Consider the following 23,554-nt stretch of genomic DNA (forward strand, 5'->3'; position numbering starts at 1 on the left):
TGATATTGTGGAACTGTTGCTGCTGGTGCATCGCCGATGGCTAGGTATTGGAGTTCATGGACGGAATTAGGAGCATATATTCTTCCCAAAAGACGTAGCGCTTACCTGATTGTTTATCATAGGACTTCAGCTCCATCATGAACTTGGTATGCACTTCGTGCTGTGATTTTTGTGCTTTTTGTTCGCAATTGTATTTTCTCTCAACTTGAAGGGCTACCACGGGTCATACCCTTGCCTGGACATGGTCATATTTGTGTTTTCTGGACTCGTCCAGGCATACCGATTTAGAAAATATATGGTTTACCCATACCTACAACTAACAGAACTTGAGTTATGGCTGGTTGTTTGTACGCGTGTTTGCGTGACCACCCCTCACATACATTGAGTAAGACCCACAAAGGGTTAATCTTGTTTTGTTTTGAGACAAAGTCATGTCGAATGTAGTGTGCATGCACGTAGACTACTACGCGACGTCATCTACGTGTAACGACGTAGATCTACAACGCACAAGTACAGTACGTACCGCGTACCGGTACGGTATCATGGGTATGTACGTAGCAACAACAATAATTTTGCTAAAAAGTATTTTTAGCTGCAAATAATAAAAATTTGCCGGGAGAACTTCAAAATAATTCAAAAAATTATTGCAGTCTGCCATGTGCACACTGACAGTCTGTACTGTCTGTAGATCTACCAGTACGTTCGTTCAGTATTATCAAGAGTCCATAACCCCCCGGACTCTTGGTATTATATTATGATCATGTACTTTCATTTTTGCTTTTCGTTTGCCAAAATGTTGAACAACAGATACTGTTACTTTGAAGGAGTCGTGTAGTTGCGGATATTGAGGATATGATTGGTGTCAAGTGACATGTTCCCTTCGGCTCAGCATTGCGGTGGTTGTGCGTCGTCCACAGCCACTCTAAAGTTTGTCTCATGTTTGCACGCACTGTGTGTGCCGTGTTTGCAGAACAACTTGGGATTTGATGGTACCATAAAATGTCCGCAATGCTTTTTCGCTACGCCACTGCCTGTTGGTGTGGAGCCACTACGATCGCTACCAAACGTCGTTTCAGCAAGCGTTGTAGGGTCAGAACTGGGTCAACTTCAAAGTGACGGCTTGCTCGCCTGTGACGAGTGCTGGGATGAAACTCCAGCAACGTCGGTATGTGTTTGTGGCGTGAAGTTTTGTGATGATCACGCAGCTATCCACCCGAGATCGAAATCAGGGAAAGGCCACACCGTTACGTCACTGTCTGCGTCCGACATTGAGTCATCCAGCAGCGGCAGTAGCCGCAGTAGGATCGTGCCGCATAGATGTGTAATACACACGAGTGACGTGTTGAAGCAGTTTTGCTGGGATTGCAATCAGCTGCTGTGTGCGCAGTGCTGCACGCGCATGAGACCATGCGGACACGAAGAACACGAGGTGGTGGATATTGCAAGCGCGGCGCAGACCGCTCGCGATATGCTTTCCACAAAGCTGAGCAGTTGTACGGCAGAATGTGGTGGTGTGGTCAGCAGTGCCATAGAGACTGTGGAGGAAAGTATTCGGACGGCACACAGCCAAACAGAGCGGGCTTCGGAGAAGGTGATTGCCTTCTTTGAGCCATTGGCGGAAGCGTTGAAGAAACAGGAGGAAGCTCTTCTAGCCAAGCTGGATCGGCTGAGATCGAAGAAATTGGAACCGCTTGAAAAGCAACTTTGTGAACTTAAGGCGTGTGCCTCGAAAGGAGAAAATGCTGCAAACATCCTGCAGTCATTTCAGGATGATGTTGAGCTACTCCGTGTGTGGTCATGGGTGCAAACGTCTATTAACGAAACCAGGCAAACTGCTAACGCCAAGAAGAAGCCATGTGTTTCTAGTGGCATTGTTTTTGGCCCCACTGACTACAAGCAGCTACTTGGTGGCATCAGGAAGGCGGGAACAGTGCGGGATATTGCCGAAAGTACTTTGAAGTGCCCTCGCTATGCCAGTGTCCATGGCCAGTGGAGGATATCTATCGATTTATCAGATGGCGGTGTTCCCAGCACTGTGGAGCAAGAACAACTGGACAACATCGGGCTGGAGATATCAATATCTAACTACAGTAAGAGCACATCCAGTGCATCTACACGCACCCCGGTTGCTCCAGGTCCTGGGTGCGTACGGACTGCAAACAACCCTGTGCAGACGCCGGGTCACTATCGCATTTCAGCCAAGATTGGCGGTGTCGACCTGAAGGGTAGTCCGCACGACCTGGCGCTGCTGACAACTCAGACGTTTGATGATGCAGGACGATGTAGCAGTGACCTGGGGATCAGCAACGAGGGCCGCTCATTGGCCATCACTGGCACTGCCAGTCGCTGGGCATCAGGGTGCACCGCACCTATGATAGCTGAGACAGGCACCAGTACACTGAAGGTGAAGATCAATAAGACGCGTAGTGGCAACATCTTTCTCTCCGCATGTTCATCTAGTTCACCCAACCTTGCAGGGTACCAGCAGGACACGGCGCAGTGTTTTGGTTGGTTTGGCCTCAAGGCTGAAGGCCACCACACTGGAAAAGGCCTTGGCCAACCCTGGCAAAGTGGGGATGTTATTCGACTGACTGTTGACCATGATCGCCACACTCTCATAGGAAAACATGAGAGAACGGGAGTTTCGGAAATGATCACGAATGTCACTACCAAACTATATTGGATTGCTGCACTTGCTGAGCGCTCTGACAAGATCACTCTGATGTGAGATGCTTGATTGTATCAAAATGCAGCCAAAATGCAGCCATGCCACTCATTTGCAGTAATACTCACCACCGGAGACTCTCGCCTGTTTTACTGCCTTCTTTGGAAGTTTTCGCTGAGTTACGGCTGTAGTAGGCTAATGCCAGCAGGCTATGCATGCGTTTCCTTGCGCAAGGTTGCACTACTTAGTCAAATGAGAGTCAATCATCTCTTGCGTGGATGTCCACCTTAAGCCACGGCAAGTTCCTCCTTGTCGCTGCGCGGATATCATTTCTGGATTTCACTTGGAAAATGATGTCTGCCGATGTTCATTTTGCATAATATGGAGTGAGTAATGAGGGACCATACATGTACATGTAGTGTTCTGCACAATATCCCCAGGACGTTCCGGCATATTGTCATGGACACCCTCCGTGTGACAATCAATACATTGTATTCTCGGAGTGCTGCTACAGCGATATGCCAAACTTTAGCGTCAGGCTGGGTACACTCATATCATCACGGTTCACGTTGAGCAAGTTTTCATCTTTTTTAAGCAAAACAAACCAAAAACCTGGTGCAGCGCACTTTGAGTTTGACGGGTGTAGAACTACACAGTACTCTGAGAGAGAATCAGGTTCTGCTCTTCTGCCGTGCTCTTTATTTTCCACTTGTTTTCTATACATCTCCTATGTTTATGACTAGTTTTGAGGCACTTTTTTGTTTTAGAAAGGGAGCAGGTGAGTTTGTTTCTCCCCGTTCCTAATTTCAAGTGACAAGAAACAACAAATTTAACCACTAATAATTATGCCTCTGCAAAAGGAGCCTGCTAGGACGGTACTAACACCTGCTGAATGCCATTCATGCAACGAGGCATTCACTCTTGAAGTAACAGAATCTATTTGCCTTTGGCACATGTGCACCACTGGTTTCCACGTGCGCCAGAACCAAGTAGACACATTGTTCAAATACTTACAAACAGTAGAGTGCTGCAGTTTGCCTTACATGTACATGTGCGCCAGAGATTCGTCTGTGTACGACTCCGTCATGTAAAGACACGTGTGCTAGTACCTGGCACTTGCATTGTACATCTGTGCATACCCCTGGGTGTTCAATGGAGGTCTGCATTTCGCCAGTGCCTAGTGATGTTGTTGTCTTGTTTACGCATGTCCATGTCTTGTGCTACGAACTCAGCCGCAGCGAATCAGACTGCCAGCGATTCAACTACCTGCACAACCCAGCTCAGCTCAGTCATCCGTAATAATCACGACATAGGCAATTGGGCGCGAGTTGTTACTAAAAGTAATTTGAGTTATCACATTGACTTCACACTCTGCTATCAATATCAGTAAGTGACGTTATGTGCCTGCACATCGAACGTAGCAATTTGAGCCAGCAAAGACATGCGCCAGGTGGTCCGACAATTCCTGACAGAACCAACACCGGTACGGAGAGTGCTGCTAGGCTAGGAAAAGTCAGAATCGGGCTAGGTGCTTCTGAAGTACACGCACTCGAGGCCAATGCAAACCCAACAGCAAAAAGAACCTAGAATACCTTTGCATATAAAATTAATGGCATGTCACCAATAGCATGTGATGTTTTTTTTTGAAGGCAATCAGTGTAAGAATCCACCAGTGCAGCGCAGCTTAGTAGAGCACTGGCGCCAGCGATTCACCGCAGTAACAGAGCTAAGAAAAGCTTGACAGAGAAATATTTAATTTAGAAAGCAAGATAGACTATGGAACATTGGGAAGAGTAGTAAGTTAGTCTAGCGACTAAGAACTCATACTCATAGCCAAGAAGTGTGAACACACGTATACATGGAGTCGGCTAGGAAACAATACGACATGGCATCAGTATGCACATTTGAACAAACGTGGAATAGTGGAAGGCGGGAAAGGATCACATCACCAACTCCAGTCTGTGGACGCCGCCACGCCTAGAAGTCGTCACTGCCGTCCAGTATCAAGGCAAAGGAAAACGGCTGGAACTTGTAGCCCTCACCAACGTAGAACTTGTTGTTGAACTCGACCCTGCAAGGTGAGAGATTCGCAACAGAACAATCATCACACCATGAACATGAACAGGATGAGAACACTGAGCTTGATGAGAATTCGGAAACATGCTGCACAGCGTCATGTTTACCAGCCACAAGGGTTTTAACACTAGCCAAATCAAAAACTTAAATAAATCCATGAAAGGTTGAGTGGCAACTTCAGAACTGATATCCATCACACTCTGAGCACATACATACGAGGTTTTATTCCATTCCGAGAACTAAAGTATACTATACTGCACAACTCCAAACCCCATCAGTGCATTGCCCTGTCATACCAGTGAAGACGTAGAGCGTGCAAGAATGCAGACAGTCCCTCCATCACCAACAGGATCGCAACCGTCTCAGCTGTACACGTAGTCACACAGAAACAATGCACATCACGGTCATACATACATACATACATACATACATACACAAAGTCATCATGATGAGATCTCACACCGGAAAAGAACCTTTTACAAAAGAATTGTAAGCCTGATGAGATCTAGCAATTTTCTACTGCATACCGGTAAATACTGAATCCGGACCAGACCTGCATGAACATGCACTGCAATCAGACTTCTTATGAAGCAAATTTCAGGACTCTAAAGAGCTTTTGGGTGGAACTGACTTTTCCGCACCCATGATAGGTGCACCATCATACCGGCTCAAGGATCACAGTGGCAGGATACAGTTCCCATTGACATTACGCTCTTCTCATTCTAAAACAGTCTTGCCTGAAAACTGCCACACGCGAGACAAAATTCATACGTCAGGTGTATGACTCTGGATCGCTTACCAGCCCACATAGCAAAGATAGCGAAGACGGCAATGAGGCCAACACCGCCAGTTTGTTTCGTGGCTATTCGCATGCCCATGTTCCACAGCACTTCAGACAACTCTGCAAGGCAACAACCAGCAACAGAACGACGGCAGAAAAATATTGAATAAATTCCTGCAAAGAAAGTACATGTACATGTAACTTGCTACATACCGTGTGTACACATTATTCCTGAGCCGCATATGCCGGGCTACAAGCTGCGGATAAAAACCCGAACTGTCTTACTTCAATATAAACTCTTTCCAGGGTATACGAGTCCAATACAGCGCCTGTAAATCCACCAATGTTTGACCTCTGAAATTAAAAAAAATCATCAAGTCAGCCCCTTTTTGGTATTGTCCTTTTGCTTAAAACACACAAACACACTCACCCGCATGGGCCAGACTGAGAGCCCAGAGACGCAGGTAGGATGCGGTGTTGGAAATGCAGCCCAGGCAGAACTCAATGGTGTGGATGCCCTGGTGCACGAACACATCGCCGGTGCTGGCTTCCTCCTCGTGGCTGTGCTCAGTGTGCTGCACGGCTTGTGCACCATCTTCCTGCACTGAACCACCACCCTCTTCGTCCTCTGAAAATACTGTGTAGGTAGACTGCACATGTGAGCAGAATCCAAACACACGTAGATATGCACATGTGAGCAGAATCCAAACACACGTAGACATGCACATGTGAGCAGAATCCAAACACGCGTAGATATGCACATGTGAGCAGAATCCAAACACACGTAGATATGCACATGTGAGCAGAATCCAAACACACGTAGATATGCACATGTGAGCAGAATCCAAACACACTCAGATATGCACATGTGAGCAGAATCCAAACACACGTAGATATGCACATGTGAGCAGAATCCAAACACACGTAGATATGCACATGTGAGCAGAATCCAAACACACGTAGATATGCACATGTGAGCAGAATCCAAACACACGTAGATATGCACATGTGAGCAGAATCCAAGCACACTCAGATATGCACATGTGAGCAGAATCCAAACACACGTAGATATGCACATGTGAGCAGAATCCAAACACACGTAGATATGCACATGTGAGCAGAATCCAAACACACTCAGATATGCACATGTGAGCAGAATCCAAACACACGTAGATATGCACATGTGAGCAGAATCCAAACACACGTAGATATGCACATGTGAGCAGAATCCAAACACACGTAGATATGCACATGTGAGCAGAATCCAAACACACGTAGATATGCACATGTGAGCAGAATCCAAACACACGTAGGTATGCACATATGCACATGTGAGCAGAAAAATCCACGCGTAGATATGCACATGTGAGCAGAAAAATCCACGCGTAGATATGCACATGTGAGCAGAAAAATCCACACGTAGATATGCACATGTGAGCAGAAAAATCCACACATTAACATGCACATGTGAGCAGAAAAATACACACATTAACATGCACATGTGAGGAGGCACCAAGCACACCATAAACATGCACATGTCAGGATGCACCAAACACATAATATAGATATCATAAGAGCACTGAAGCACATGTCAAGGTACAGCCTCAAATACCCATACTCTTTGGGTGTTTTCAGTTTTTAAACAAAACTGAAGTATATTCTGGCTAAAAACAAAGCTGACGTATATGTCTGGCATGGCATTGGCCAAGCCACACATGCATGTCTCTAACCTAGCACAGCCAGTATATTGTGAAGTCATACTCAGCACTACCCAGTATCCACCAACCTTAGCTCGATTGCGCTTGACGACAGTGTAGATTGGTTTCATCAAAAGCATCCACGGTACAGCCAGCACTGCCATCACCACCAAGAACGACTGGACTGCAGCCTAGTGGTAGACACAAACAAGACATGGAATACATAACCACCAAGAATGACTGGACTGCAGCCTGGTAGACACAAACAAGACATGGAATCACATACACCCGTCATTGTTCTAACGCCTGTTCAGCTTGACAATGGCAATGCAACCATTGGGTCGAGCACAGTCAACCCTGCGAATAACAGCCTCGGATATGACAGCAACTCGCAAATAACGGAACTATCTTCGAACCTGATAAGTTATAACCAACTGACCGCATACTTTCAACCTTGCGAATAATGACTTCTCACGCCCCATCGACGGTTGTTCTTCACGAGGTCGATTTTAGTTTGTATCAAGGGTGACCCAGTGCTGCTCTACTTACCAAGACATTGCAGCTCACCGATATCTCGCATCAATGATCTCCAGCACGCCGGCTGTACACGAGTACACGCATGCATGCCCCCCCCCCCCCACACACACATACATGCCCCCCCCCCCCCACACACATACATATACATACCCCCCACACACATACAGGTACCGCATGGGTCACTCCACAGCCATGCCAGAAATTGGTGCAAATACCGTGATCCGGCTGCCATGAACTGTCAGCCGCGCATGCTCTGGTCATTACCTGTCCGCTGTAGAAAATATTCTCCGGCTTGACACTGCCAAAGCTCAGGAACATGTTGATCAACATGATCAGCAAGCTAGGTGCCTGGACAGGATACACAAGCAAAACAAACAGAATACCAAAGATCGTGTTACAGATGCATGGGACCTATGAAGAATGTACACAAACTAGGGTGTGGAAGTTCTAAGCTAAGCGGCAGTCTCAAATTCCGGGAATTGTTTTGTGTGGGTGTGCGTGGGAGGGAGGGGGGGGGGGGGGGGATGGTCAGAGCATACCAGTTGTGCACAGCATCAGTAGGTGGTTAATGCACTTCAGCAGTATGATGTTCAATACACTGTGTCAGCATGTGATCGTTTCATGTTCAATGGTTGTTCCTTTGTGTTGGGCAGGGGTGGAGCTAAAGCCTATGCACTCGGCTTGGAGGAAGCGTCTGGAATATCGATACAAACTAAGCTACAACCGGGATCCGCCAATGTGCAGACGAAGTGAATGGCTTGTACATGCCAAGTTACATCCTGTCACCTTCACTCACCCCAGCATTGCTGGCCTGTGTGTATGTATCCACTGCTATCCACTTGAAGAAGATCATGAACACCAAGTAGCCAAAGATTCCTCCAAGGAAGAGAACCTGTATGGCAGGGAGTTGGGGGTTACACACCATGCATTGACAAAAGCACAGCAACCGTGTCAGTTCTCAGCCAGGACTACATTGGACATACAGTGATGGCAATATACCGTATTGCTTTGGAATGCTGCAATACATCATGCAAGAGTAAATGAATGATAAAAAAAAAAAAAAAAAAAAAAAATCACGGTTCGCGTGAGACTCGGCCAAAGGCCCAGTTTTCCGCATCCGCAGGAACGCCACCACCCTCTTGGATCAAGGCGCAGATGCAGCTCCTAAACGGTGGGAGGTGAGTAGATCAGACCCACCACAAAGTGGTCAAAGACCGAAATCCCATTCACTGCATCCATGTTTCCCTCGTGCCAGGCCCAATGAATGATAAAGGCAACACTAAATTATCTGACTCGGATACTGAGCCAATAGTAAATTTAAAATAGAAAAGAACACAAGGGAACGAGTTATGAAGCAGCTGCCCACGGCTGTAACAAGATAATCTGCAGCCAGCAAGTGCGATAACTAATTATTTTCTGCACACACATACTTTGAAGCACACACTAATTCCCGCAACAAGAGGGAAGCAGAGCAAGTGAACTTACTTCTGGAATGAATGATCCGACAATGTTGATGTATCGGCGGAAGAACCTACATGCGGAAAAGAAAGTGAACACTTTCTCAAACACTGGCTTCTACTGAAACGAGGAAAACTAAACAATGTGTCCAGCATGCATGCTCCATGTGATGCAGTAACATGTGCACACCTATACAGGTATAATGTATTATGAAAATCTACGCTTTGGGTCCTCGCTTATGTCAGTGAAGTGGTACTTGGCTATGATCTTCATTATCCAGTATTTGTGATGACCACTGATCATGCTTGGACAGGCAGAATCGCACGCAGCTTTCCAAAGTCATGAAAGTTAAAAACAACTCCCTGCATTTCGTTCCATTGGGCGAGACAGAATATTTATTTCCGGCACTGGCTTGTGCAGCATAATCGCACACACCTGACTATTAGACTCGGGTAATGGGCAGCTCACTAACTTACATGTGATTGAAGAGGCCCAGGACGACGCCGAACATCATCTGAGTCACTCCGAGGACGACGGACATTTTCATCTTGTAGGAGTTGGTGAACTCCAGCTTGTTAGTGGTCACCTGCCAGATCTGTATGTGGCGGATAAGAGTGTTCAACAACATTCTAGCAAACGTAGTGAATGTTTCTAGCAATCACGGTATCTGCAGCAACTCCAATTGCCAGCAAGTTAACCACACAGTAATACTGTTAGTTTATTATATATTACATCTGCCACGAACTAAAACACCACACGAGCAGATTGATGGCTCGTGAAGGCTGCATTGGAGGATAGTGAATGGTGAGTGCTACTTAATGTACAGTAGGTTGCATGGCCGATGTCGCGGCGACCTTGTCGCGCGATTTGTATCATGTTTGTGCCTGTTCTTGTTTCAGTACAAAACGCTAGTTCCATGCCCACGTTCCCGTGCTTTGTATGACTTGTTCTGGCCCACGTATGCATGACTGTACATGTACTTGTCAAGGCACGTGCATGCAGCACAGTTTGGCGCGCTTTTGCGAATGTGTTTGCTTCTCCCACGGTGGTGGGTTTTTATGCTGCTCTTCTTGGACACGAGTGGTTTTCAGTTTTGTTGTTCTCTAGTATTATTCTTCGAAAGAGCGATTACTACAGACTCATTTGTCCTATGATGTGTGCCACCTGTAGAGGTGAGATCGGACTTGTGACCTGTGTTGATAAATCGAGAGATTGGGAATTCTAATCTTTCGACATGGTGCTTTAGTGACCAGAGATTTTCCTCAGTTTATTTAGTAAATTCCGACCAGAGTGATGGAGACTATCGCCCAGCTTGTAAAGTGTAGAGCAAACACGAAGCGACGACTCACACGCCTTCGCCACAATTTAACCCGGGAGCTTGCCAAAGACGCTCCATCACCACACTACCTGCTACGAGATTGGCAGCAGGCTGAACGCCTTGCAGCTGAAATCAATGCCACACAGGCTAGAATCCGCGATCTGACCGAACAGGCGACTTCCTCGGATGTTGAGGACCGCCTGGAGCAACTCGACAAGTGGGAGTTCGAGTTCGATGATGACCTGGAAGTCCTGAGGGACGCACGTACCGTTCTACAGAGGGAGAACCCGTCCGGACTCGCCACAGCAGATGCGGAACTGGAGGCAATCGCCAACTCGAGTCGATCCAGTGCCCCACAGCCTCCCCCACGACGTCCCCAGCCGCTGCCTTGACCAGCGTATCCTTCAGCCCATCAGCAGTGGTGGTCCACTCCAAGGGTCCACCTTCCGCTCCTGTGAGCCCTCCTGTGACTGCTGTTAGTCCTGTCCCTGCTACTGGCGCTCCAGCCACTCCAGTCGTCCCGTCTCCCAATGTCTCCGAAGCCCATCAGCAGTGGTGGTCCACTCCAAGGGTCCACCTTCCGCTCCTGCGAGCCCTCCTGTGACTGCTGTTAGTCCTGTCCCTGCTACTGGCGCTCCAGCCACTCCAGTCGTCCCGTCTCCGAATGTCTCCGAAGCCCATCAGCAGTGGTGGTCCACTCCAAGGGTCCACCTTCCGCTCCTGCGAGCCCTCCCGTGACTGCTGTTAGTCTTGTCCCTGCTACTGGCTCTCCAGCCACTCCAGTCGTCCCGTCTCCGAATGTCTCCGAAGCCCATCAGCAGTGGTGGTCCACTCCAAGGGTCCACCTTCCGCTCCTGCGAGCCCTCCTGTGACTGCTGTTAGTCCTGTCCCTGCTACTGGCGCTCCAGCCACTCCAGTCGTCCCGTCTCCGAATGTCTCCGAAACCCCCAGCGACCAACTCGTGCGGCAGCTGACAAGGCCCGGCAGAATATTGCAAAGTGGACAGCTGTATCGTTGCTGCACGTACACATCCCACACGCCTGATAAGTTTGACCGTGTCAGAGTGTGAGGATTAGGTGGTGCTTGGTCCAATTGGCAGTGACCTCACAAGCACATAAAACTCTCTGTATGCCTGTTTACCTGCTTGCTGTGTGTGTGTGTGTGTGTGTGTGTGTGTGTGTGTGTGTGTGCGTGTGTATCTGCATTGCTTATGCTCTATAAGTTACCTCCCGGTGTACATTCCCGGTCGGCTGGAGTGTCGCGGCGACCTTGTCGCGCGATTTGTATCATGTTTGTGCCTGTTCTTGTTTCAGTACAAAACGCTAGTTCCATGCCCACGTTCCCGTGCTTTGTATGACTTGTTCTGGCCCACGTATGCATGACTGTACATGTACTTGTCAAGGCACGTGCATGCAGCACAGTTTGGCGCGCTTTTGCGAATGTGTTTGCTTCTCCCACGGTGGTGGGTTTTTATGCTGCTCTTCTTGGACACGAGTGGTTTTCAGTTTTGTTGTTCTCTAGTATTATTCTTCGAAAGAGCGATTACTACAGACTCATTTGTCCTATGATGTGTGCCACCTGTAGAGGTGAGATCGGACTTGTGACCTGTGTTGATAAATCGAGAGATTGGGAATTCTAATCTTTCGACAGCCGATGAGTCATGATTGCCCTTTTTCGCCACTTACGGGATCAAGGCCAAACGGATAAGGGTTGTGCGTGTGGAAGTCCGTGAATTCTCCAAGCTGCAGTTCTACCGTTCCCTCCTCGGGTGTGTTGTTCAAAACGCTGCCATTAGTCAAGTACACCAGCACACAGAACGCACACATGCACATGTCCGGCTAGCAAAGGTGCTCGCAGTGCATGACAACCAAACAAGCATTTCTCATTTCCAGCACAACCAATCGACGAGGCCGGAACAGGGTCCTTGTACAGCCAATGCTGGCCTGAACAGTCCAATGTATGGATACAATCAATATTGCAGATCATCTGTATACCTCCGGTATAAGTAGGTCCAGAACTAACCTTCTGCTTCAGTGGAATAAAACCATATTATGATCAGGTATCATGAGCAGCTTCTAATTGGTTGAGTGTGTGTGTGGGGGGGGGGGGGGATCCATCAACCAGAGGCCAGGAAAAGGTTCAAATCCCATTTACTGCATCCATATCACCCTTGCGCTAGGCCAAAAGTTCACAAACGGTTGTAGGGCGCAGCGGGGCTGGAAAAACGATCCACTCGATTCAAAGCAAGACTCGATCCTGGCACCCTCGTTTACCAATCATGGTCTAACACGATCCACTGTGCCTGTCTGGACGTGTATCTGCTGGATAGTACACGACAATTTCCCAATGATAGGCAGAGTATCGCTTACGTATCATTGATACTCCACGACGAGCCGAATATGTTGAAGGATTTGGAGAAGCAATCATTATACACAAGACCAGTGTACATGGAGAAGGCACCCATCAACAGAATGATATAGCGACCACCGAAGAATGTGCCGAAGATCTGTATCGGTCAGGGAACAGGGAAAGGATAAAGAACAACCAGTTCAGCTACATGTACATGTAGGTATCAGGCAACTGCGGCAAAGCAGGTGGTGGAAGCAACGTATGCACTGTCATACACCTTGATTCTAAAGCATGGAACCCATTGCTGATTTACATCCAAGGGCTACTACATAACCATACGGCCTAGCCTACACACTCCCAACAGGAATGTACCCACCTCTCCACTCTTCCCGGACCCGAGCTGCTTTTCCTTGAGCACGAGAGTGAGCGCAAAAAGGAACATCAGAAAGCCGTGTCCACAGTCGCCAAACATGACGGCAAAGATGAAGGGGAACGTGATGATAGAGAATGGAGCTATAGCACATAGAGCAGGAAGAAACCATAACACACAAGATCAACTCACTGCCAGCGGCCTGTTGAAGGTGCTCCAACAACTTTGAAGGCAAGAATGGAGTTTGCAAGCTAACACAACCCAGAGTCTTGTCTAGCTGAATACCTAAACAATCCGGTATGGAGTAGGTTCACCAGCTACACTTTATCTATCCGATAGTTTCAGCAACTACACTTCATCTATTTGGTAGTTTCAGAAGCTACACATAATTTATTCAGCAGTTCTTTTTTAATTTTTTTTATACGAAAGTCCACTATATTCCCGAATATGTGCGAGAAGTGGTGGCGGAGCCAGGCTGCTCTGCCGACCTCAAAGGTCTCGGCGTCTACGCAGACAAAGCGCGCCATAATGCAGTAAAACCTTGTAGCAGAGACTCGTACCAGGATTGACTTCCCGATAACTAGCAACACCGTACGCGTCGATGATGTTCTGAAAGCCGGAAGTGAACTTATTGACCTTGTGGTAAGTTGGCGGGTTCATACCACTGGACATCACGTTCAGGATGGGCATCACGGACGAGCCACTCCGCTCCTGTATCAACAGCGCCAACAGGAAGTAGGGCACAAGAAATTACATAACCAGTTCCCCCTAAATACACTCTACCTGGTAATATTCATGGTATCATAGGTTCAGACAGACAGTAGTTGATTAAAGGGGAAGTCCGGTGAAAAATTTAAATTTCAGGGTCGGTAGAGTTTCGGGCGCTGAGTCGAATGGTGTTGGTCCCACGTGTCTCCGACAAAGCGTTCTCGAGATATTTCCGTTTGAAAAACTGAGTTTCGGGGGCTGCGCCATGACGTCATGCGGCCGCGCCACACCCTCCGCAACGTCATAGCGTGCAGCTAGGTCAAAAGGAGTGCGTGAAAGCAATAGTGTCAGTGCTATTTCAAATGATTTGGCGACTGATATTGGGTGGTGCAAGCGACCCCAAGACCTAACTCCTTGTGAGAGTGAGGATGCAGCCATGGCTGACCTTCATGGGTTTGGTCGGGGGGTATTGTAGGGCTGAGAACCTCGGTATCCAGCTGAAGAAATGGCCGCGCGGGACGGTCAAGAGTGAGCGCTACTGAGTTTCCGACTGATGAAGAAGCAGTAGCTATTGCAGACGAGGCTGATATAATTATCAGATCGCTGAAGAGCAGGGTCGCCAAAATGGAGAAGAGTGATGCGAGTGCTCTAAATGTTGTTCCATACCGATTCGCTTAGACTCCAGTAGCCTGCCACATGGTGATGTTTTGGTGCGAACTTGGCATATTTCGGACTACTCAATTGGAGAACAGTGCAGGCTCTTTGAACCATGGCCCGGGCACGACTCTTCGCTCGCAACGCTATGGAATCTGAAAGTTCTAGGTCCGGGAGCTGTTCGCTGTTTTGTCACTTGTCACGGTTGTGCACTCATCGCTGTAGCATAAAATAATGAGGCCCGACTGGAGCGGAAAACTAAAATTTTCTTTCTCAAAGCACAACCACCGGCACCGGCAAGGAGAAACGCACGTTCTCTGACTGCATGACCATGATGACTGTACGAGTGTAGTACTAGTACATGACACGTCCGTGTGTTGACTAGTTTTCTGAGTCTTGTTGTAGCGAGCTAGCCCTGCCCAGCACGGCAGTGCGGGACTAGTTCCGTGTGTGATGAGTCTAGTTTGTAATGTTGACTGCACTACACGTCTACAGCTAGCTAGCATGCACGCAGCGCATTGCTAGCCTAGAGCCGTAGAGCTAGAGGCATGCTGACGGAAAAAGTCCAACTCGGAAACGGCTAAAATACGGTATAACCTCGAGGTTTACCGAGCTGAAAATCATAGGGTACGTAGCGTTTGTAACACTGAATTGAATGGTCTTGGTCCGAAGAAGCTGCGACAAACGGTTCCCCAATCGAACGCGCTCCGAATATGGCCGTTTTGTACACAACTAGATGGTGTGGCTACCTGGCTGCACGCTGTGACGTCATCACCTGGATCTGGGTGAGGCGCGCTCAAATTCGCACATGTTCGATTGGGCGTATCTGACGAACCATAGGCCGCAGCCTCCTCGGACAATAACCATTCGACTCAACGCCCCGAACTCTACGGACTGTGAAATTTAAATTTTTCACCGGACTTCCCCTTTAAGCACATGACTGATCAAGACACCTATACGGCCCGGTGCACAGAGACAGTGCGGGTCGATTTCACCAAAAGTGCCACCAAGCATGTTTACCCGTACATTCACTCACATGTCCGTAAGTTACGAATGTGCACGGAGATAGTGTGGGCATGTATCAACCTCTAAACCTGTACTCACATGTCCACGGCGAAGCGCGTACTGGATGTCATCGAGGTTGGTGACGGGGCACCAGCATTCTCCGATCAGACACTTCTGCGTCACATCCACGTTCATCAGGTTCAGAGTGTGGTAGATAGCTTTGATCTTTTTCACCTGCAGCACATCATTGGTAGCCACATTCAGACACATTCAGAGAATTCTACATGCCAATTTTCAAGGATGGCCACCAAAACAAAAACAGGCCAACCAGTCTGATGCTATTTTAACTGCTACATTCTGAAATATGCAATTTCGATACGAAACAAGCATTGGCAGAAGCGATTGGGTGGCAACAGCCGTAGCAGCTCTATACCTTGACAATCCAGCCGTTGATATTCTTCGCAATGGCCTGCAGAACACGATAGCGATGGTCCAGGGTCTGGCTCAGGACGGTGCTGAGATCCTCAATACGGGTGGCAACGCCCATTGCCATCTCACGGCGCTCAGCAGGAGTGTCCGGGCATGGATACTGAGTAGCACGGAAACTGTTGGGAAATAGGAAGGTAGAAGTGTGCTATGTTACTTTACGTGAAATAACAAGCAAGTAACTTAGTTTTACCACATCCTAGTCTCTAGTGAAGGGCATGCTCAGCGATAGGACTCCGATTTCCTTGGCCAGTTGGAAGGTCTTCTTGCCATGTTAGGAATATGGCCAGCTTGGTTAAGCGCAATTCATGACCCGCATACTGTAAAACACGATATTTTCGGTGTAACTTTAATTTCGGTGATTTCGGTAGAGAAACCAGGCACCTAAATTTAAATTAAACCTAAAAGGCACTAGAGTATGCACTGTATGTGCAGAGAATGCTGGTCACCTAATTCTAAATTACACCTGAAACCTGGCAGGTCCCTGACACCGAAATTTTAATACACCTAAAATTACATGTTTTACAGTATTAAGAAGAACGCAGATCAGAAAGTGGACGGATTGTGTGATCAAACACGAAAAAATGCTTAACATTCATTCCGGTTCCTTTCAGCCTTCATTCTGCCTTACATGGCTGTGTTCCCATTAACACTCTCTTGCAATAGAAAAGGACGGGGATAACAGCAGAACTGTCTGCTGGTCTTCCATAGCAAACAGCACATGTATGTACACCAATCTATACACCAAGACATGAAATCTTTGCGCTTACCCCTCACAGATCTTCTTCACACGAGACCGCAGCTGGTCACCTTGGAAGAAGAGTATGAAGACACTCTTGTTCATGGGATCACCCTAGTAACAGAAACAGCAACGATGATATTATGATGGCGATAACAACAACAACAACAACAACAACAACAACAACAACAACAACAACAACAACCACAACACGCTTATATCCCACATATTGTGTATAGGTATCAGCACCTCCATTACAAACTAAAATTATGATCATGTGTGTCAAAATCATCTTCCACGTGGGTCTAGTACATACTAGTGTCGACTAATGTATTTTTCTCGCTGTACAGCAGTGTCACATTTGGTTCATGTTCTGAGTCTGAGGAGTACTAAGCAGGCCACAGGGTACTTACTACTAGTACTTCTCAAAAAGATTGTGAGAAGCCAGTATGAAGGACATCGTGAGTTCAGATAGACACCTGAGAAAAGTCTACTTCATGATCATTGCTCACCGTCACGGGGTCTTTCAGCTCGCCATCGATCTCCTGATGGCGTAGGAAGACATTTCCACGGCAAGCACGCCACAGCAGACGCTCAAACGTGGGAACACGATCACGGTTGATCACACCAGCAACAAATCTGCAAGTCACCAAACAAATAATAGCCGGAGTCACACGGGATCAAATTGCTCCAGAATCATTTTCAATCCTAAACTGGACCTCTCCCTGGTGAATGCCCGACTTCTTACCCCCAATTCCGCGCACTGTTGCTGTGGTTCTGCACTTGAATCTTTCTCTGTATCAGCGCTACATTGGACTAAAGCATACTACATAAACCGTTTGTTAGTGCACTGTGCTCGATTTCCGCTTCACCTGTAGTTTACGTGACTCCAAGCTGGATCTACTATATATAGGGTGTGAGTCTCTACCAGCTGCTACCCCTGCACTGTCATGTTGTATGGGTGCTCGGCAGCACAAATCAAAGATGTGCCGTGGAGCAAACTCTTCTACGTTAACACAGAAGGATTCGGCACATTAACTCACGACAGAGGGCTGCTGTGGGCGCGGACATCCTCCAGCAAAGCTGTGCACAGACCGGTCACAAAAGCACTGATCAATGTTCATAGCAAGATAGAGCTGAGGCGCCACACAATAGCAGCATGATTCGGTACTGAAAACAACCAATAAGAAGAATATACACATTGTTGTTTCCGCAAGTTCTTGTCTTCTTCAGAATGAGACGTTTAGCCATAGCTAGTGACGATGGCAGCATTCTTGTCTGTCACACTGCTCGCATTGGAGGGAACCAATGGTATACATCAAGATAACACCTAATGTTGACTATGACAGGGAGCCCAATCCCCCCCCCCCCCCCCTTGTTGACGCATACCTGATCCCCTTTACACTCATGCAAAGTCCAATCCTCACCTGCTTCATCCTCTGTTCCTATAAAGTCGCCACTCTGACCCATAGCCACCTCTGCCTGTGGACAATATAATAAGAAACGCAGAAGAGGCACAAGACAGTATGCCAGAAATAAGCTTGTGCAAATCAAGCGTGATGAAGCTTCTGAACGTGTTGACACCGTCTTCATTCGGTGACTTTGGTCCATACATTCACAGTAGTAATATGTTTGGTTTGCTGGTGTCTGCAAGCGTCGTACGGTCTTGTCTGATCCAAAGAAAACCTATTTAACCTCTTTAGCACGAGCGTCGTACTAGTGCGACACACTTGAGTTGCGTGTCCCACGCCCGTCGTACTAGTACGACACACTTGAGTTGCGTGTCCCACGCCCGTCGTACTAGTGCGACACACTTGGGTTGCGTGTCCCACGCCCGTCGTGCCAGTACGACACTGTACAGTGAGCCTGCATGTCAAACTCCGGGGTCCATACAAGGTGCTAGTGTAACGGAGATTCAAGCGCTCAAACGTTTTACTTGATTTCTCAGGATCTAGGACGACAGGAATACTGCTGTACAACAACAGTCAGTCAACGGTGACATTGATCCTTGCCATGATATACATGTACAATGTACATGTATAGATGCTCTTGTCCATCAATAACACAACGATTGATGAACCAAAAAAGAATCCAAAAAAGGTTCATTCCGGCCGACCAAGTCTCCTTTTTGAGGGGTTGCCCACCCGAAACAAGCCTATTTTTGTTTTGGCCTTGCTACTTACTAATCTGAGAGAATTGTTTCACAAAAAATGGATACCTGGCCTACCAGGTTAGCCATGATCAGGCAAGCTGCAAATTAAGTACACAACAGGAAGCAACGAGCATATGCAGCTACCCTACTTCCGATGACTGTGTGGTTGGTATGCGCCAAGTTTTAACCCACATGATGGAATACCCGTCAGACGACACGGGATCGGTCATCTTCTCTCTCTACTGTGAACCAAATTCTGAAGCTAATTGTAACCCTTATACGGACCTACTTCTTGAAAGAAATGGGCGGTCTGTCTGAGGATGTGCTTCAGCTCTGTGAGCTCCAAAAAGTTGCGGTTGAGACGTTCTTGGTTGGCGTTGATCTCACGAATTTCCACCTCCAGCTTGTCAAACTGATTCTGTAGTGGCAACGTGGGAAGGAGAAAATGAAGACAGTGAATGATTGAAACTTAGGGCATGATCCGGCTGTATAGCAGCCACTCAAAAGCGGCTCAGCATAACACATGTGATAGCACACTGAATTTGGGTAGATTATTTGTGGGTGGTAACAAGTTAAGGCAACACCACTGCTATAATCGGGAGAACCCTAAACGAAATACGAGCCAGGCTGCACAATGGGATCAAACGTCTGTGCCAAGGCATTGGGTACTAGTAGCCTTTCCCCCCTCCTATAAGACTGGGAAGCTACTATAACTGGCAGTGGTACATGAAGCAATACACACATGTAAAGACAAGACACACACACACACACACACACACACACACACACACACACACACACGCACGCACGCACGCACACACGCACGCACGCACACACACACACACACACACACACACACACACACACACACCTACACAACCAGGATACCCTGACCTACCTCAAGCTCCATCATGTCCGAAGGCGGCGGTGCATCGGGCAACTCGCCACTGTCCACCACTGGGATTTCAGCCTTGTTTATCTCCTTCTCCAGGAAGCCTGCATCAATAAATAGACAATCAAAAACCTTGAATCCACATGCTCACTTGGATATATTCCCAAATTGATATCACATATTTTTACCGGTTATCACGTATCACCAGACTAGTGTGTGTATTAGTATTGTGTGTGTGTGTGTGTGTGTGTGTGTGTGTGTGTGTGTGTGTGTGTGTGTGTGTGTGTGTGTGTGTGTGTGTGTGCATGTGTGTGCGCGGGAGGAGGGGGGGGGGGGGGGGTGCGCGCCAGGTAAAAGGTAGGGATTCACTGGCTAGAAAAAAGGCAGGTGTAGCCGACCAGGCTGAATAGCGGCAGGCAACTCTTCAGCCTTGCAAACTGTTGAATGGTGCAATCACAGCACAAGTTGCTATGACTTCGTGGCATTATTACAATCGCCTTTGGCAATGGGAGTCTATGATCTTCGACTCACAAGTTTGAATCCGCCTGTTGCCATTGCAAATCCCACCTTGTGATCCCAGTGATGTACATGACTTGTACTAGTGCCAGCCGTACTGGTACAAACATTCCATGGTGTCTAGGACACGGACATTTCCTCTCTCATACACAGAAATAAACTTCGACGTGGCCTTCTAGAATTTGACCTGGCCACACTGAAAAAACAAAACAGCGATGTTGATTCTCCCACCAGAAAGTATGCAAACTATTGCTACTTGTTTTGTACTGAATCAGGGTCTGGGTGTGAGGGACTGAAGTCTCTGATTACGGACAGCCTCAGAGGATTCGGGAGCACAGTCATGATAGTACTCGTGCGCCGGACAGCTTTATAAAGCGTATGAGTGAGGCGCACACCGGCTCTGGTCGATCAGGCTGGAAGCCTGGGACATAGTTATTGTCCACAGACTTTATTACAATGTATTACCGGTATGGTACGTCATGCGCTGTGGCAGTGCGAGTCTGACTTACGGAGTCTGCGCTCCATCTCGTCACAGCGACGAACTTCATTGACATACTTGCGCTGGAAAGCGTTCACGTCGGGATTCAGCTGTAAAAATAATGATGGGCACACACACACACACACAGACAAAGACGGTTTTCAACTAACGTCGATTCGTGCTGCCACAAGACAGGACGTGAAAAAGAATGCACACGGAAATTTTCCGTAACACCTGCGGAAACACCAACTACTAGACGGTACTTACGTCTCTGAATTGGACGAGACCCTGCGCGAACAGTCACAGGCAAAAGAAGAAGAGACAAAAGTCCGAAACCGTATTAGTCACTACCGCCGAGGACACCACTAGGTAGAGAGATCTAGGAGAGCATCGATCACTAACCAATTCGCCCAGTTCGCTGATGCAATAGTAGGCGGAATCTGCCTGCAAGTACAGCTGGGCCAGCGTCATCTCCTCGGAGCGAAATAACGACCCCATCTTGGCTCTCCTTTCTCCTTGCCAGCAGCGATCAAAGAGGAGAAGCCTGAGCGGCAAGTACACTGACAGTCGTCCGCTTGATTCGGACGAAGGCAAACAAGTCGAGATTAGAGACTCCCCTCCAGAAAAAATCGTTGCACTGCTGTGGTGTGTCTGATCCTTCCCGACTTGCAGCTTGGGCAATCCCTGGCCTACGCCCGGGCCATGTCCAGGGCTAGGGGGATCCAGTGCACTACACAGCTACAATGACAATGTAGTCTACACTACAGACTGTGTCAGAATAGAAGAACAAAAGTCACCGACAGAAAATGCACGCGAAGCTAGCAAAAAAGTGCCTGGTACATGGTACGCGCGCACGGTAGTCGCTAGTACTACTGACAGCTAGCGCGCGCCTGTTTCTCATGGTCATGCATACATCCCTCCCTCCTCATGCATAAACTTGGCCAGCTAGTGACATCATAGTGGTAGTAATGATGCATGCCATTCATGATGACTGTTGCGTTTGCGTTTTCACGTGTCGATAATTCGCGCAAGCGCAAGAGCAAAGGAAATGGATTCCCGACTACTACTGTACGATGTCATGTACTACAGTCATTGTGCAGTGCCGGCAACTGAAATCCGACCCCCTTGCCGGCGCGGCGCGCCGGCAAAGGGGTCGGATTTCAGTTGCCAGCACTGTATAAAGACTGATAGTGATACTAAGTACTTGATAGCTATGGGGTAGTAAAACTAGTACTATAGTAGTAGTATGGCTCAGCCGCTGAGCTCATGACTGGTAGCTGGCGGATCCAGCCACGCGCCACGTGCACGGACTGTAATCAAGCCTTATGCAAGTAGTTATCATGGTTATGGCAAGTAACTAGTTATGTAATGCGCCTTCGCGCAAGGAGTCGTATACACTGAAACAGTACAATCATTAGTACCATCATGCATCAAGTGACAAGTATCATCAAGACTAGATAAACAAGTCTCCTTAGGCTTAGTCTTGGTACCATGGTGAACGACTCTTTTGGCCTTGGTTGTTTACTCCTTACTATCTCTGTCTTACTCTTACTGTCTTAGTTATCAGGTTATAGTGCCCCTAGGCCCTGTAGTTAGTGTAGTCATGGTAGATTTTTTTATTTTTTTATTTTTTTTTATCACATTGCACATACCTACGGAAGAAGGGGGAGACAAAACGAAGACGAAACAAAAAAGACAACAATGGGTGTGTAGGCGCTACATGAGCTGCGCTGGTGAGATGCAGTGGACTCCCCCGACCAAGGGTCTCGGGATCGGCGTATCGGCTCACCATGGGAGAGGGGGGGGGCGAGAGGAATGGCGGAGAGAGAGAGAGAGAGAGAGAGAAATAGAGAGAGAGAGAGAGAGAGAAAAAGAGAGAGAGAAAGAGAGAGAGAGACACACACACAGACAGAGGCGACAGAGAGAGAGAGAGAGAGAGAGAGAGAGAGAGAGAGAGAGAGAGAGAGAGAGAGAGAGAGAGAGAGAGAGAGAGAGAGAGAGAGAGAGAGAGAGAGAGAGAGAGAGAGAGAGAGAGAGAGAGAGAGAGAGAGAGAGAGAGAGAGAGAGAGAGAGAGAGAGAGAGAGAGAGAGAGAGAGAGAGAGAGAGAGAGAGAGAGAGAGAGAGAGAGAGAGAGAGAGAGAGAGAGAGAGAGAGAGAGAGAGAGAGAGAGAGAGAGAGAGAGAGAGAGAGAGAGAGAGAGAGAGAGAGAGAGAGAGAGAGAGAGAGAGAGAGAGAGAGAGAGAGAGAGAAGAGAGAGACAGAGAAAGAGAGAGAGAGAGAGAGAGAGAGAGAGAGAGAGAGAGAGAGAGAGAGAGAGAGAGAGAGAGAGAGAGGAGAGAGAGAGAGAGAGAGAGAGAGAGAGAGAGAGAGAGGAGAGAGAGAGAGAGAGAGAGAGAGAGAGAGAGAGAGAGAGAGAGAGAGAGAGAGAGAGACAGAGAGACAGAGAGACAGAGAGAGAGAGACAGAGAGAGACAGAGAGAGACAGAGAAAGAGAGACAGAGAAAGAGAGACAGAGAAAGAGAGACAGAGAAAGAGAGACAGAGAAAGAGAGAGAGAGAGAGAGAGAGAGAGAGAGAGAGAGAGAGAGAGAGAGAGAGAGAGAGAGAGAGAGAGAGGGAGAGAGAGAGTGCACAAGAAAGAAGAGAGAGAGAGAGAGAAAGAGAGATGGGTAA

The 23,554-nt window shown here is 47.8% G+C and overlaps 2 protein-coding genes across 2 annotated transcripts; one reads left to right on the forward strand and one right to left on the reverse strand.

Moving 5' to 3' along the window:
* Positions 1–137: 137 nt before the first annotated feature.
* LOC135806117 (E3 ubiquitin-protein ligase TRIM71-like) lies at positions 138–2,728 on the forward strand. The gene is made up of 2 exons (XM_065320273.1): positions 138–146; positions 971–2,728. Exons 1-2 carry the CDS (start codon positions 138–140, stop codon positions 2,726–2,728), a joined length of 1,767 nt encoding a protein of 588 aa, XP_065176345.1.
* A 1,251-nt stretch (positions 2,729–3,979) lies between these two features.
* LOC135804730 (V-type proton ATPase 116 kDa subunit a 1-like) lies at positions 3,980–21,597 on the reverse strand. Its single transcript, XM_065318674.1, has 24 exons — positions 21,284–21,597; positions 21,149–21,169; positions 20,913–20,991; positions 19,894–19,991; positions 19,285–19,413; positions 18,271–18,325; positions 17,887–17,926; positions 17,356–17,482; positions 16,875–16,957; positions 16,052–16,223; positions 15,718–15,852; positions 13,812–13,962; positions 13,258–13,394; positions 12,902–13,038; positions 12,218–12,317; positions 9,691–9,809; positions 9,242–9,287; positions 8,553–8,648; positions 8,021–8,104; positions 7,309–7,410; positions 5,953–6,172; positions 5,541–5,642; positions 5,038–5,107; positions 3,980–4,736 (listed from the first exon to the last, which is right to left on the reverse strand). Exons 1-24 carry the CDS (start codon positions 21,377–21,379, stop codon positions 4,643–4,645), a joined length of 2,493 nt encoding a protein of 830 aa, XP_065174746.1. The 5' UTR covers positions 21,380–21,597; the 3' UTR covers positions 3,980–4,642.
* Positions 21,598–23,554: the final 1,957 nt, after the last annotated feature.

The sequence above is a fragment of the Sycon ciliatum genome, chromosome 1 (genome assembly GCF_964019385.1).
Source record: "Sycon ciliatum chromosome 1, ocSycCili1.1, whole genome shotgun sequence".
Taxonomy (NCBI): Eukaryota; Metazoa; Porifera; class Calcarea; order Leucosolenida; family Sycettidae; genus Sycon; species Sycon ciliatum.